Genomic DNA, 15531 nt, shown 5'->3' with positions numbered 1-15531 from the left:
TGGTTGAATTTAAATTGTCCAGATGCCATAGTGGGATTTGGACCTCCGTCTTCAGGTCATTGGTCCAGGCCTCTGGATTGCTAGTCCAGTAACATTGTGTCGCCATACCCCTAACCAATTAGCCTTTCAAACCCAGATTTATGTTCTAGCATTTGTTTATAACACTGGGATACAGCACAGCGGTATCCAAATAGATCTCTGAAAGGTTTCACAGAATTTACCCCACAGAGATCGGGCCATTGAGTCCCGTGTCAGGGTTCCTGTTCCTCCGGTACCTCCTCCCACCCCTCGTCATCTCCCCCCCCCCCCCCCCCCTTAATCGGCGTTGCCGCAAGGAGATTTTCTGCGAGGGAAGCCACTCTTTCAGTATATCGTCCTTAAAGCCTGCAGCAGTCCTCGGTGGGAAGCGATCTTCCTAAGACAGTATGCTTCCAGGCAGGGCCAGATACAGTAATACAGCTGTGAATCGGGACCCCTGGGTCACTTCTGACCAATGAAGATGCCAAGTGTGGGAGGAGATTTTTTCCCCCTCTTTGGTTGCGATGCAAACGTGGATCAAAATGACAAAAACAGAAACCCCAATCCAGCTGTCTGTTCACTGTGTGCGCTTCTAAGCCCAGGCATTTCCTGTTATTGTTTCAGATTCCAGTATCAGTGCGATGTCTTTTATTTCAGAAGCACGAGCAATTGTTGTGACCCCAGGTTTCTGTGATTATTGTGTCCACTCAGTGATTGGTCCGATTGGTAGTTGGGGAAGGGTGTCCTCTGGCTGGAAGTGGGGAGTCCAGAATGTTAAGGAATGGGCTACGAAACATTCCAATTAGTTGTCTCATTGATCCAATAATTGGCACTGATATGTAAAGAGGCTGCAGCTGGCCTTGGGAGCTTGTGATGTGCTGATGAGAGTTTGGTGCTGAGTGTATTCAAAGGAAAAACGGAGCAGATCTCTTGACTGTTTACTCAACAGCAGCCAAAGAACAAAGAAAAGTACAGCACAGGAACAGGCCCTTCGGCCCTCCAAGCCCGTGCCGACCCTGCTGCCCGTCTAAACTAAAATCTTCTACACTTCCTGGGTCTGTATCCCTCTATTCCCATCCTATTCATGTATTTGTCAAGATGCCCCTTAAATGTCACTATCGCCCCTGCTTCCACCACCTCCTCCGGCAGCGAGTTCTAGGCACCCACTACCCTCTGTGTAAAAAAAACTTGCCTCGTACATCTCCTCTAAACCTTGCCCCTCGCACCTTAAACCTATGCCCCCTAGTAATTGACCCCTCTACCCTGGGGAAAAGCCTCTGACTATCCACTCGGTCTATGCCCCTCATAGTTTTCTAAACCTCTATCAGGTCACCCCTCAACCTCCGTCGTTCCAATGAGAACAAACCGAGTTTATCCAACCTCTCCTCAGAGCTAATGCCCTCCATACCAGGCAACATCCTGGTAAATCTCTTCTGCACCCTCTCCAAAGCCTCCACATCCTTCTGGTAGTGTGGCGACCAGACTGAGGCTAACACAGAACAGGGGGCGCCACTTTCATATTAGAGCTGGCCGTTTGGGGGCAGAGCATTGGGGGAGGGCCCCAGGTGACATCCTGAGGCCAAAAGCAGCGCCGCCCCCCATTCCGGCGCAAATGGGGATTCTCCGGCCGATCGCCGAACGCGATTACGGCGTCGACGATCAGCGAATCCAGCCCAGCATTTCACCCTCAAGAGTAAACTAATTCTCAGAATACAAGGATACGTTCCTGCATCCTCAACCACGTCAACTAAGATCCAATTCCTGGACAAAGACCAGGAATTCTGCTGGGCAAAACCACCTGAACGAACCCTCATTGGACATTGACTTACTCGCCTCTCCTCACATCACTTCATGGACATACCTTTTTGATTTAAAGTAACTTGCAATTTGTAACCTCTTTCCCTTTAATGCTCGTGAGTGTGAACGCATGTTCGTGTCACGATCCACCCCTCGGGGTTTGAGCGTGTTAATAAATCCTAGATTTGTTTCACTTCAAGAATTTGCTGTGGATTTATTGTTAACCTCAAAGAACAGGTGTTGCTATATTTATTTGGCTCTGAATATGGCGGTCAATATGATCGCCTTCCTTAATTCTAATTACGTTTGCTCCAGAGTCGCCAGGTATCTTTCGATACCGCCACAAGGTTCAAACCCGAATACTGATCATTGACTCGGTACACCAGTTAGTTAGTTCAAAGTCAATGCTTATTTATTTACACACACAGTTAAATATACTCATGCACGAAACTCTACAGACTAAACTATCACTACTGCTAAAGCCTATACTTGGCTTCGGGCGCCCACTCAGTCAGAGGAACAATGGCCGTTGTTCGGTTCTGAGGTTGCTGGGGTCGAACTGGTAAAGGGGAACAGCTAAGGTCGTCTGTCTGGTAGCGAGCGTTGACCTTGGACTTACTTGCTTCTGGTGCAGCTGGTGGGCAGGTCTCTCCTCGGTGAGAGCCGGGTCCAAGCGAACGATTCTCTCTTGGGAGCTCCTTCTTGTATCCAAAGGGGCTTCGCGCTCTTTTGGGCGGGCCTTGAACTTGGCCCCAATCAATTGGCCCGTTTCTTGGTCACTCGCATTGATCCTGACCAATAAAGGGGTGGGTGCCCTGATGGCTGGACGTGTCCTAGGTGGCCGTTGGCCTGCTTTGTTCTGGTCTCCTCTGGCGCCGGGGTGTCTGCCTTAGTATCGGTTACTCAAATGTTACTCTTTTGTTCCTGGAGATGGGCCATTAGTATGCTAATGGGCCTACAGTTTTGGTATTGTCTGGGAGCTGCGGCTCCAATACATGGACAAGCTCTGAACCTGCTTGTTTTCTCAGTATTGTCCATTTTCCCTGCAATCTTTGCAAAGTGTCCATTTTGTAATCGGGAAGTGGCCATCCCAAATGGCTACACCCCCTCCTTGTGATCCTCAACGCGAAGCGTGAAGGATCACATTACCGCATCGTCTTCGTTCTCTGACCAAGCGGGGCACCCATAAGCACTTCACGGGCTCTACACTGCCCTAACCTATGAATCGCAATTTTTACCTAAAATCATTTTACATACACACATCATTATAAAACTCTACGGGGCGCGAAGACATTCAGGCATGCATTACAAAATAAAAAACTGGAACCTCTAACTATCCTAAATAAACTATTCTCACTCAAAGAATCAAAAGTAATCTACAACATTTTAAACTGTACAAATATCAGCAACACAAGTTTCTCTGGCTTGGCAGTCACGAACAGAGGTTTACATTTCTTTATTGAACGAACAAAACACACACAAAGAAAAAACGGATGCACTTTAATTCACTTAAAGGGGTTGGGGGGTTTGTTGGAGTCCGAAGATAGCGGATCTAAATGTGTATACCGGAGTGCGGTTGCGGAAGGCTTTCCTCCGCCATTTTCTGAGTCTAAGTGTCTGCACGACACTGCAGAGTATCGCCAGTACTAAGAGTGCTTCTCCGATGTACGATAGTGAATACCAGGTGATAAACTTGTCACACCAAGTCAGGGTGTCGGTAACTGTCTCGGGGGTAACTATCTCGTGGTTAACTATCTCGGGGTTAACTATCTCGGGGTACAATGTATGGCAGGGGTGGGAATCATTCACGGCCTATGTGGTAGGGGTCAGGGGGGTAGCATCCGCGCGCAACTGAAGGGATCCCGCTAAGATCCAGGTGAAAAACTATGAAGGTCGTCTTCACCTTTCCGTCTTTCTGTCTTCTTCTTTTTCTTCCTCTGGGGTTCCTGAGGTTCCGGAGTTCTGTGGACACAAGCATAATATCTGTTATTATCTTGCTTAAGGTCTCGTATGTCTGTCTGTCTGCTCTTTGTTGCCAACTACCCATCATAATTGGTCACCATCTGTGACTCTCTCTTTTTTTTAAACCGAATATTTGGACAAGACATCCAAGAGAAATACTGACACAGTGCGAGCCGTCCTGCAGCCAGTGCGATCTACCATCCTAGTGTTTGAGGATGTAAATAGCATACGGAAGCAACCTAAGGGTCGCCAGAAACAAACAAAAAAGTTTTGAACTGAAAGTGCCAAAATGGGGTGCGTATGGGCCGCGGCGGGTAAAAAATGGGTGGATTCCCCGGGTAGGACGGTGATCAGTGCCGTTTGTTCTCTACCTGAGCGTAGCTGACCAGAGGGGGGTGTCCTCAGGCAGGGCGGGGTCCAGTGCCATTTCTCCACTGTCTGAGCGACCGGCAAGAACGGGTAAGAATGTGGTCGTCGTGGGGGCTGCCTCTCGTGATCGAATCAGAAGGGTAGCTGTGAGTGGTGTCTGCCGACAAACTAGTTCCTCTGAATGGTTGTCTGTCGACAAACTTGTTCCATTAACTGCCAGTGGGAGTTAAAAGAGTGGTGGCGTGGGGCCGTGAAAACTTGTAAATTCACAAACATTTAACATGTACATTAAATGAACAAACATACAACAAACATGGTGCAGGTTCCATCTGAAAGGACACCGTATCTCTCCATCAGTTCCTTTTTGCCATCATGTGGACACCTCATTGCTCAGTAGCGAACAGGGTCGCAAAGGGATTAGTTTGGTGGGAGTCAGACTCTATGTCATCATCTTCTCCCGGCTGCCATACTCTTGACTGGAGTAGTTTGGCTAAAGCTGCTTGGGCCGAATAGGGGTCCATCTCATCATTCCGGATGAGCCTGAACAAGTTGTCTCGGTGCCAGAATCGTGTGTTGAGGTTGGAGCTGCTAGGTTTTAATCCGTAATCGTTGGGCGGTGGGTCTGGGTCAGGGGCTTTGATGTATGTGATTTCGAAGGGGTCAGTGGAATCATGCTCGGATTCACTGGGAGTGGGGCCTGGTGCGGGGGTACAATAATAACATGATGTGCTGTGGCTGTCGTCATTGCTGTCGCTATCACTGTCGCTGTTGCTGCTAGTTGAAGGAAGGGAGAGGCAGTCGTGCCTCTGGGGGTGGTGTTGAAGATGTGTCTGAGGACGGGCTGGACTGGCTGGGGGAGAGTAGGAATGCGTCATCTGTGGGCGGGGCGTGCTCGTCTGCTGCTGCGAGCGAGATGTGGTGTGCATGGTTGTTCTGCGGGCCATAAGCCTTAAGCTGGTTTATGTGAAACCACGCAGACTTACCATTGGGATATGTGATCTTGTACACAGAGGTGGAGTACGGTCCGGAAGATTTGGGGGAAAGGAATGAACTGGGGTTGTATAGGGAAAGCATCACTTGCTGCCCTACTACAAATTCGGTGGCGTGTGCCGTTTTATCAAAACAAGCTTTGCTTTGTTTCCTCCTGGTCCCAAGTCTCACAGCTGCTGCGAGCTGGGCTGCCTTTATGTTCTCAATAAGCTGCTGTACAGCATTTTCCTGCGTGAGGGCGGTGACTGTGGGGCTGGCCAAATCCAGTCCTAATAAATACTCTGTCCCTTTCATGGGGCGTCCGGTCATGAGGGTGTGGGGGGTGTATCCTGTGGATGTGGATACCGTTTTTCGTAAGAACATTAAAGCAAATGGGAGAACTGAATCCCAGGTGCTGTTGTTCTGTTGCACCATTTTCCTGAGAGTGGCTTTTAGAGCTCTGTTCATCCTCTCTACAATGCCGCTTGGGTGAAACGTTATGTGAAACTTCTGCCTAATTCCGAAAATTGTGAGGACTTTCTTCATTACTCGTCCTGTAAAATGGGAGCCTTGATCAGACTCTATACTGCGTGGGAGGCCACATCTTGTCAAGATGTGCTGTGTTAAGATTTTAGCTGTTGTTTTGGCCGTGTTCGTTCTGGATGGAAAAGCTTCCACCCATTTTGTGAAGGTGCCGATGACCACCAACACATACTTAAAGCCATTTCTGCAGGTGGGCAGAGGTCCTATATAATCTATCTGTAAATTCGTCCAGGGGCCATTAACGGGGCGGGTGTGACTAAGCTGAGCCTTTCTTGCATATCTGTCCGGATTGTTCTGGGCACAGATCAAGCAATTTGCAATGTAATGGGTTACATCGACTTTTAAATCAGGCCACCAGCAGAGAGGTCTGAGGTGGGTTAGGGTGGGTTCAATGCCTTGGTGTCCATGATTGTCATGGAACTGACAAATAATCTGGTTCCTGTCCTGGCTGGGAACTACATAAATGCTGTCTTTCAAAATCACACCGTCATGTGTGGTTATTGCGTTCTTAAACTTATCTTTCAGGGCTGGGAAGGTTCCTTTTAAAACTTCCCTGAGCTTTTCATCTTCCTTTTGGGCTTTCGCTAGATCCTGAATGTTGGTCAGTGAGACCTGAACCGCGTGTACTGGGGAGCTCTCGGGGCGGGTTTCCAAAAGTAACCATGTCTGGAACCTGCCTTCGCTAGGGCGTCTGCTTTAACGTTACCAGGGTGGGAAGAACGATGTTGACTGCGAACCTTAATTATACCATATCTCCTATCTTTAGCTGTCTCTAGGATATGCCGGAGTAATGGGGCTGAGGGTATGGGCTTTCCGTCTGCGGAAACGAATCCTCTAGTTTCCCACAGGGGTAGGAATTCTGTTAAACTATTCCAGACATATAAACTGTCTGAATATATGTCTGCCGGGGTCGGAAACGAGTCAGGGTGGTCTACAATGTAAGCTATGGCTGCCAGTTCTGCTGCCTGCGAGCCTAGATGTCCTGGCAACTTTAATGAAATCTCATCAAGGGTGTGTCCTTGCACGTCCTCTACATAAATGCCGCAACTGGTGATTCTCTTTCCATTCAAAACTGTGGAGGAGCCATCCACATATATTTTCAGGGGTGCGCACGTGTCTGTGGGCTGGGGTCTCTGGGGTGTATTACTTGCCTTCCTGGGAGCTGACTTGGGTATAAATGGGCCTGAATTATGGTTTGTGGTGATGATCTCACACTCATGTGGGGTAGCTGCATATTGCAAATTGACGGCTAGGAATGTGTGGGTCTTGGTTCTTTTCACTGTAATGTCCCGTCCCTGTAAAAGAAGGGTCCAATGGGCTGCGCGGATTTGGCTGACTGTGCCATCCTTAAGTCGACCGTCTAATAATAGCTGTGTTGGGGTGTGTTCAGTGAGAATGGTGATGGGGTTGAGTCCTGTAATGTAGGCGAAGTATTGTACTGCCCAAAAAACTGCGAGCAGCTGCCTTTCGCAGGCAGAAAATCCTTGCCCGACAGGGTCTAACACGTGTGAGGCATATGCCACGGGGCATAATTGGTCGTGGCATGAAGGAGAAGCACGGCCGAAGTTGGTGCTTGCGACTTAGATTGCGTACGGGGAAAGTGGAACTGGGACCTGTAATGCGGGGGCTGTGCTGAGGGCTCTTTTTAAAGCATCCACGGCACCCGTGTGCTGTGGAAGCCATTCCCAAGGTGCCTGCTTCTTGAGAAGGTCAGATAGGGGCGCTGCTTTTGTGGCGAAACCGTCGATATGGTTTCTACAGTAGCCAACCAGTCCTAGAAATGACCGCAGGGCTAAGACATTATGGGGAAGGGGCAATTTGACGATCGAGTCAATTCTCTTTTGCTCGATCTCGCATTTACCATGAGTGATTACTGTACCCAAGTAAATCACTTTTTCCTGCAAAATCTGAGTCTTCTTGGGGTTGACTTTACATCCAATCTGTTTTAGGAGTCCTAGGAGTTCGGTGAGAAGCGAAATGTGCTCTCCCTTTGTGTCTGTCTGTAGTAGCAAGTCACCTACATACTGGACCAGACAATCGGGTCGGGAAAATTTTGCTAGTCCATTTGCCAGCTGTCGGTGGAAAATGGAGGGGAGTTGTGGAAGCCTTTTTGAAGGCACGTCCACGTATATTGTTGTCCTTGGAATGTAAAGGCGAATTTGTAATGGCACGCTTTATCCAATGGAATAGACCAAAAGCCATTGGTAATGTCCAAAACCCAAAAAAAGTTTGACTGGAGTCCCTGCTACTGGGGTTACTTTGTTCAGTTCCCGGCAATCAATGGTCAGTCGCCATGATCCATCGGGTTTCCTGACGAGCCAAATTGGTGCGTTATTCGTGGAGGCTACTGATCTGAATATGCCTTGATCAAGCAGACTCTCTATTACTTTGGAGATCTCTCCCTCTGCCTCTTGGGGAAAACCGTACTGCTTTTGGGGTCTGGGGTCGGGACCTGTAATGTTCACCAAGCCAGCTATCTTGCCACAGTCGTGCTTGAGCTGTGCAAATGCTGCTTTGTGTTGCTGCAGGACTTCCCTAACTTCTTTATTCTGACTAATGGCTCGAGGGTCGAACCAGAAGTCTCCTACTGAGCTAATTCTGTTGTCACAGACTCCCACTCTTGCTGCCTTTGCCATTCTCCACACACATTTATTAACCGGATCAAAAGAGAGGTTGTGGGAGCTCATAAAATCGATTCCTAGGATGTGTTCAGCTGTCTGGGGTAGATCGACAAAAACTACAGGGTGTTTAGTCGTAATGCTCCATATTTGTATCGCTACAGGGGCTGTGATGTGTCCTTGTTGTAAATGGCCTGTAAAGACGCTGAGTGTGATGGTGTCTGTTGTGGGCCACATGGCTCGCTGAAACATCGTGGAGGAATTGAGCGTGGTGCGGGACCCTCCTGTGTCCCAAAGAAATTCTATGGGGTGTCCCCGGACTTTGCCTGCTACGACCGGTCTACCGGACTTATCCCAAAGGGTGTCGCAGACCCAAGTTGGGGAGCCCGAACACCGTCAGTCGGTGCCGTTCATGTCTGCGTTCTCTGAACGGGCGCTAACGCTATGGATTGGCTTTGCCCTATTCTTATTTAGAGTGCCTGTCTTGGTTTTTCTGCTGCTTTTGGGGCGCGTTGCACTCTCGTGCATAGTGTCCTAATTGTCCACAGTTGTAACATTCCTGGGATTTAGGCTGCTGTGGGCTGTTCCTACCCTCATTTACCCATGTGGGGTTCTGGTGCGTCTAACTGGATTCATGTCTGCCTGCTCTTTCTCTGGTTTTGCAAATGCGGTTTTGCCTTGGACGGATTGTTCCCAAGTGCGGGACAATCTTTTCAAAACCCATTTCTCGTTGTGGGCCTTGTCTGAGGGGTCGTAATTTGTGCACGCTCTCTGTCCTGCCTCTGCCGCGTGAGAGACTAGGATTCGAGTCCATTTGGCCATATTATCTGTGGGCAAATGGGCGAGAGCTAACTCTCCGAATACTGCTGTGAAATGTATCCACAAGCGTCCAACAAATACTATGGGGTGCTCTGTTTTCTTTTGCCTACACTTGTTGAGACCTTCTACAGAGTCTCCTCTGTTATAGCTGATCGCATCCAGGATCACTGTGTGCATTTCTTGGAGTGTGCCTCCTCCTACATTCTGTGGGTCGGGAAGGGCTGCCACGACTGAAGGGTCGAAGCTTAAAACTGTGAGCTTCACCTGCTGCTTTTCGTCCAGGCCGTACATGGTAGCCAGCTATTTAACTCTAGCGAAAAACTGGTGGGGGTCTGATATGGGAAGGAACGGTGTAATTTTTCCACGCGTCCCGTAATTGGGTCATGGTTAACAGGGTTGTGTAAAGGAAATCTGTGTTTCCTTCTGCTGCGGCCCTGCGGTGGGTGGTTACAGGGTTCACGGGGGTGTGTTCTGCTTGTTCAGTCGGGGGTTGGGGTGCTTTCCTTTTCTGGGGTTTTCCTTGCGTACATGTCCTATGTACATATCTGTGGGCAGTTTCATTTAACTCCTGCCAATCGGGGCCGTTTTCCTGGTCTAACTGGGGTCCAAACGTACTTTGAAACCCATTCTGGACAGAAAGCAGAGATTGCAATTTGCTTCCGGCACTTTGCGTGATCTACGGAGCTCTGCCTTTGTTCCTTCGTGGAAGCGCTCGTAGGGCTGCTTTTAAATCATTGCACTGTTTCTGCAATTGTTCTACCTGTTGCACGGTTTCTTGTCTTACCAAGACCGCGCGTTGCAGGTCCTGGTAGGCCTTATCATACTGGGTCTGAAAACTACTCAAATGGGCGAGACAAGACTGGTGTGCCCCCTTGGCATCATCCACCTCTCCGTCCCTCACTGCTAACTGTTCTCTCAACTCCTTATTCTCCTTCTCAAATTCGCTCACATCTCCCTCACTATTTCTGTCTCTCTCCTCAATCTCTCTACGGAGCGTCCTAACGACCTCCTCTGTGCCTCGCAATTGTGCCAAGCAGGACACGATTGCCATCGGCTTGCGAGCTTTCCCTAAGCTCTTCTTGTGGATCTCTTTTAGGTTCTCCCACCAAGTATGTCCTATACTCCCAGGACCTGTTTTGTCATTGGCGCAGAATTCACTCCTAAGGGGCCATCCTTTCCCTTTGAGATTTTTTCTGATCTCTTCTTCCCATACAGGACACTGTCCTACTCTACTGGTCGCTGCGACCTCGAATTCCTGGGGGTTCATAAGGCGTTCCATTGCCTTCATTGCCATTTTCCCTCTATCTCTGCGTTCCCTCCTGAATTTGGAACAGGGGGTGATAAAGTGGTGATGTAAACACGGGTACGGCTTACGCTAATTTCCGGCCTACAAAACTCCCGACAGTTTTACGAAACAAAATCTCTCAGGTTTACCTTATACCCCTGTTAGTACGCATGCATTAACACACTTCCGAACCTCGGAGGTTTGATCAGTATCGTTCTCACACTTGTGGTTTTTCTGTTTCCAATTGGATTCCAATTCAGATTTGAGTTCTCTCGGAGTGACTAGGCCACTTCTAGGTCGAGTCCTATCAGAGTCGCCAGTAAATGTTGCTATATTTATTTGGCTCTGAATATGGCGGTCAATATGGTCGCCTTCCTTAATTCTAATTACATTTGCTCTAGAGTCGCCAGGTATCTTTCGATACCGCCACAAGGTTCGAAACCGAATACTGATCAAAGACTTGATACACCAGTTAGTTAGTTCAAAGTCAATGCTTATTTATTTACACACACAGTTAAATATACTCATGCATGAAACTCTACAGACTAAACTATCACTACTGCTAAAGCCTATACTTGGCTTTGGGCGCCCACTCAGTCAGAGGAACAATGGCCGTTGTTCGATTCAGAGGTTGCTGGGGTGGAACTGGTAGAGGGGAACAGCTAAGGTCGTCTGTCTGGTAGCGAGCGTTGACCTTGGACTTACTTGCTTCTGGTGCAGCTGGTGGACAGGTCTCTCCTCGGTGAGAGCCGTGTCCAAGCGAACGATTCTCTCTTGGGGGCTCCTTCTTGTACCCAAAGGGGCTTCGCGCTCTTTTGGGCGGGCCTTGAACTTGGCCCCAATCAATTGGGCCGTTTCTTGATCATTCATATTGATCTCGTCCAATAAAGGGGTGGGTGCCCTGATGGCTGGGCGTGTCCTAGGTGGCCGTTGGTCTGCTTTGTTTCGGTCTCCTCTGGCGCCGGGGTGTCTGCCTTAGTATCGGTTACTCAAATGTTACTCTTTTGTTCCTGGAGATGGGCCATTAGTATGCTAATGGGCCTGCAGTTTTGGTCTTGTCTGGGAGCTGTGGCTCCAATATCCAGACAAGCCCTGAACCTGCTTGTTTTCTCAGCATTGTCCATTTTCCCTGCAATCTTTGCAAAGTGTCCATTTTGTAATTGGAAGTGGCTGTCCCAGATGGCTACACAGGGTTTGGTGAACACACCAGGGGTTACTTCAACCAGGGAAAGGATACTGAGGGAAATAAATTAAGTTAGAAATTAAACTATTGCTGTCTCTGCCAGACAAGGGGAACCGTAATAATAATTCAATCCACGGATTTCAAAAGATGGGACATGTTACCGCTCTCGCTGGCGGGTAGAGTGCAGTCGGTCAAAATGGTGGTCCTTCCGAGGTTTCTGTTTGTGTTTCAGTGCCTTCCCATCGTGATCACTAAGGCCTTTTTTAAGAGAGTAGGCAGGAGTATTATGGGGTTTGTGTGGGCGAATAAGACCCTGAGAGTAAGGAGAGGGTTCCTGGAACGAATAGGGACCGAGGAGGGTTGGCGCTGCCAAACCTGGGGAGCTACTACTGGGCAGCAAATGTGGCGATGATCCGCAAGTGGGTTATGGAGGGAGAGGGGGCGGCATGAAAGAGGATGGAGATGGCGTCCTGTAAAGGAACGAGCCTGGGGGCGTTGGTGACGGCACCGCTGCCGCTCTCGCCAACAAAGTATACCACGAGCCCGGTGGTGGCGGCAACGCTAAGGATCTGGGGCCAGTGGAGATGGCACCGGGGTGCAATGGGAGCATCGGTGTGGTCCCCGATCAGGGGTAACCACCGGTTTGTCCCGGGGAAGATGGACGGGGAGTTCCAGAGCTGGCATCGGGCGGGGATTGGAAGAATGGGGGACCTGTTCATCGACGGGACGTTTGCGAGCCTAGGGGCACTGGAGGAGAAGTTCGAGTTACCCCCGGGAAATGCCTTTAGATATATGCAGGTGAGGGCTTTTGTGACGCGACCGGTGAGGGAATTCCCGTTGCTCCCGGCACAAGAAGTTCAAGATAGGGTGATCTTGGGTGTATGGGTCGGGGAGGGCAAGGTGTCGGAAATACACCAGGAGTTGAAAGAAGATGGGGAAGCGCTGGTAGAAGAGTTGAAGGGTAAATGGGAGGAGGAGCTGGGGGAGGAGATCGAGGAAGGTCTGTGGGCTGATGCCCTAGATAGGGTTAATTCCTCCTCCTCGTGTGCCAGGCTCAGCCTGATACAATTTAAGGTGGTCCACAGAGCGCACTTGACGGGGGTGAGGTTGAGTAGGTTCTTTGGGGTAGAGGACAGATGTGGAAGGTGCTCAGGGAGCCCGGCGAACCATGTCCATATGTTTTGGTCATGCCCGGCACTGGAGGGGTTCTGGAGAGGAGTGGCGGGAGCAATATCTCAGGTGGTGAAAGTCCGGGTCAAGCCAAGCTGGGGGCTAGCAATATTTGGAGTAGTGGACGAACCGGGAGTGCAGGAGGCGAAAGAGGCCGGCATTCTGGCCTTTGCGTCCCTAGTAGCCCAGCGAAGGATCTTGCTAATGTGGAAGGAGGCGAAGCCCCCCAGCCTGGAGGCCTGGATAAATGATATGGCTGGGTTCATAAAGTTGGAGAGGATTAAGTTTGCCTTGAGAGGGTCTGCGCAGGGGTTCTACAGGCGGTGGCAACCGTTCCTAGACTATCTCGCGGAGCGTTAGAGGAAGGTCGGTCAGCAGCAGCAGCAACCTTGGGGAGGGTGGGGGGGGGGGGGGACACGTCCTGGGAAGGGGGAGAGGGGGGGGGGAAAGGGGGGACTGCCTGGGAGAGGGGGGGGGAGAAAGGGGGGACTGCCTGGGAGGGTGGATGAGCAAGAGATAACATGAAGGGTTGGGGAAACTGGCACGTACGGGTGAGGGCCAGTGTACAAAGCTGTGTAAATATATCATTTTGCCATGTATATATCTTGCTCTGCGCGATTTCTCGTTTTTTTTGTTACGGTGGGGGGGGGTTATTGTTTGTAAGGGAGAAAAATTGTGTTAAAAAACTTTAATAAATATTTTTTTTAAAAAAATAATTCAATCCACCTCGCCCTCATCCGTAAAAATCGTTTCTTAGAATGTCACCCCTATTGTATCAAAGGGGTTGGTTTAGCACAGTTGGCTAAACAGCTGGCTTGTAATACAGAACGAGACCAGCAGCGCGGGTTCCCGTACCGGCCTCCCTGAACAGGCGCCGGAAAATGGCAACCAGGGGCTTTTCCCAGTAACTTCATTGAAGCCTACTTGTGACAATAAACTCGATAAAGCTGATAGCCTCGTTCTGTGCCTTTGTCTCTTCTCCAGGTTCTTTGAAACAACTTATAATCATGATTACGTGCCTACAATCAATTTCGTTCCGCATCCCGTAAGTCTGAATCTATGTCTGCTAACTTTTTGTGTTCGAAATGATAACCTGAAGCAAAATTTCTGCGCAATGGGTCACTGAATGGAGGGCTCTTTCCCTCACCCCCCCCCACCCCCACCCCCACTCCCTCACCCCCCCTCCATGTGCTGCACCAGTAGTTTATCTTGGCATCCCTCAGGATTAGTGTGCTTAATAGCTAGCAGAGACTAGCCCACCATCATCACCAGACCACTGTGACAGCAGTGATTAGGCACCTTGTAATCTTTTCCATTGCAGAACTTGCCAAATGGAACTTTTTCTGCTCAAAAGCCCCAAAATAAGGAACCACAGTGCAGCGTATATTTTTCTGATTATATTTCTTCGACCATGACTGACCTCAGTGCCTGAACGCTGCTCTGGTTTAGTCAGGACCCTTCCATCATCCATGTTAAAATTGCAATTTGCGGCACCGCTTTCCCAATTTCCCGAGCTCGGGATTGGGAATGGCTGCTTGGAGGCCGAGTCCACGTCACGGGTGATGTGTGCGTTTGTGGCGCAACTGAAACCTAGCAAAACCAGGCTAACGGCTGTGACTGACGGCTGGCAGCACGGTAGCACAGTGGTTAGCACAATTGCTTCACAGCTCCAGGGTCCCAGGTTCGATTCCCGGCTTGGGTCACTGTCTGTGCGGAGTCTGCACGTTCTCCCCGTGTCTGCGTGGGTTTCCTCCGGGTGCTCCGGTTTCCTCCCACAGTCCAAAGGTGTGCAGGTTAGGTGGATTGGCCATGCTAAATTGACCTTAGTGTCCAAAATTGCCCTTAGTGTTGGGTGGGGTTACTGGGTTATGGGGATAGGGTGGAGGTGTTGGCTTGTGTAGCATGCTCTTTCCAAGAGCCGGTGCAGACCCGATGGGCCGAATGGCCTCCTTCCGCACTGTAACGTCTATGATTCTATGATTGCTTTTCCTACCCCCCCCCCCAGGATGAGGCTCCCGAGGAAGATGGGGATTATCGAAGATGCCACTCGCAGTTTGTCGACACGGATGATTACCGTCACCACGGCCGGAACACTTGGCTCAATGAAAGCGGAATATATGCCAACGCCGAAATCAAAAAAGCTCTCTTCCCACCGTTCAACCCGATAGCCTCTCGCCGGAACTGAACCACCAATCTCCATTGTGGGCAGCAAGCATACTTTAAGCTGGGGGGGGGGGGGGGGGGGGGCTTTTTTCCTTTTTTTTTTGAACAAGGATGTTTCAATCTATTTGTTGCTTTTAGGATTTTTCTAATACATTTGGTCATTGTACTGAGATTGTTTTGTTGAGCAAAAGCAATACAGACATCGGACTTCAGAGCAGGAGTATAGGCCGGTAAACCCTGCCAGTCTGCTCCGCCATGGCTAATCTGGCTGTGATCTCAACTCCCACCCTTACCGTCCGGCCTTGAACAATAAATCTCTTATTCTTCAACTGTCCCCTGGTTCTAGTCTCCCCCACAAGTGGGAAACATCCTCCTGATACCTCCCCCGTCAAACCCTCTCGGGTTCTTGGCGTGTTTCGAAGCTCTCCTGAACTCCGATGAGTGTAGGCCCAAACTGTCCAACCGTTCCACATAAGATCCAGCCCTCATCCCAGCATTGCCTGCCAAGTTCTGTGAACTGCAATCATAACTTTTTTTTCCCAATAAAGAGACTAAAACTATAGTAATTACTCCAGATGTGATCTCACCAAGACCCTGTACAGCTGCGATAAACCTTCTCGGCGTTTCGATTCTAT

The 15531-nt window shown here is 49.7% G+C and overlaps 1 protein-coding gene across 1 annotated transcript in view; it reads left to right on the top strand.

The window, feature by feature from the left end:
- The window catches only part of LOC140429879 (cilia- and flagella-associated protein 95-like), a 36375-nt gene extending 21412 nt beyond the window's left edge, over positions 1-14963 (top strand). Inside the window, exons 5-6 of the mRNA XM_072517395.1 lie at positions 13718-13778; positions 14739-14963. Coding sequence (XP_072373496.1) covers positions 13718-13778; positions 14739-14918 — 241 coding nt within the window. The 3' untranslated portion in view covers positions 14919-14963. The remainder of the gene's footprint in view (positions 1-13717; positions 13779-14738) is intronic.
- The last annotated feature ends 568 nt before the right edge of the window (positions 14964-15531 follow it).

This window comes from Scyliorhinus torazame, chromosome 9, assembly GCF_047496885.1.
Source record: "Scyliorhinus torazame isolate Kashiwa2021f chromosome 9, sScyTor2.1, whole genome shotgun sequence".
Taxonomy (NCBI): Eukaryota; Metazoa; Chordata; class Chondrichthyes; order Carcharhiniformes; family Scyliorhinidae; genus Scyliorhinus; species Scyliorhinus torazame.
The sequence above is the reverse complement of the archived record's forward strand: the minus strand, read 5'-3'. Positions and strand labels throughout refer to the sequence as shown.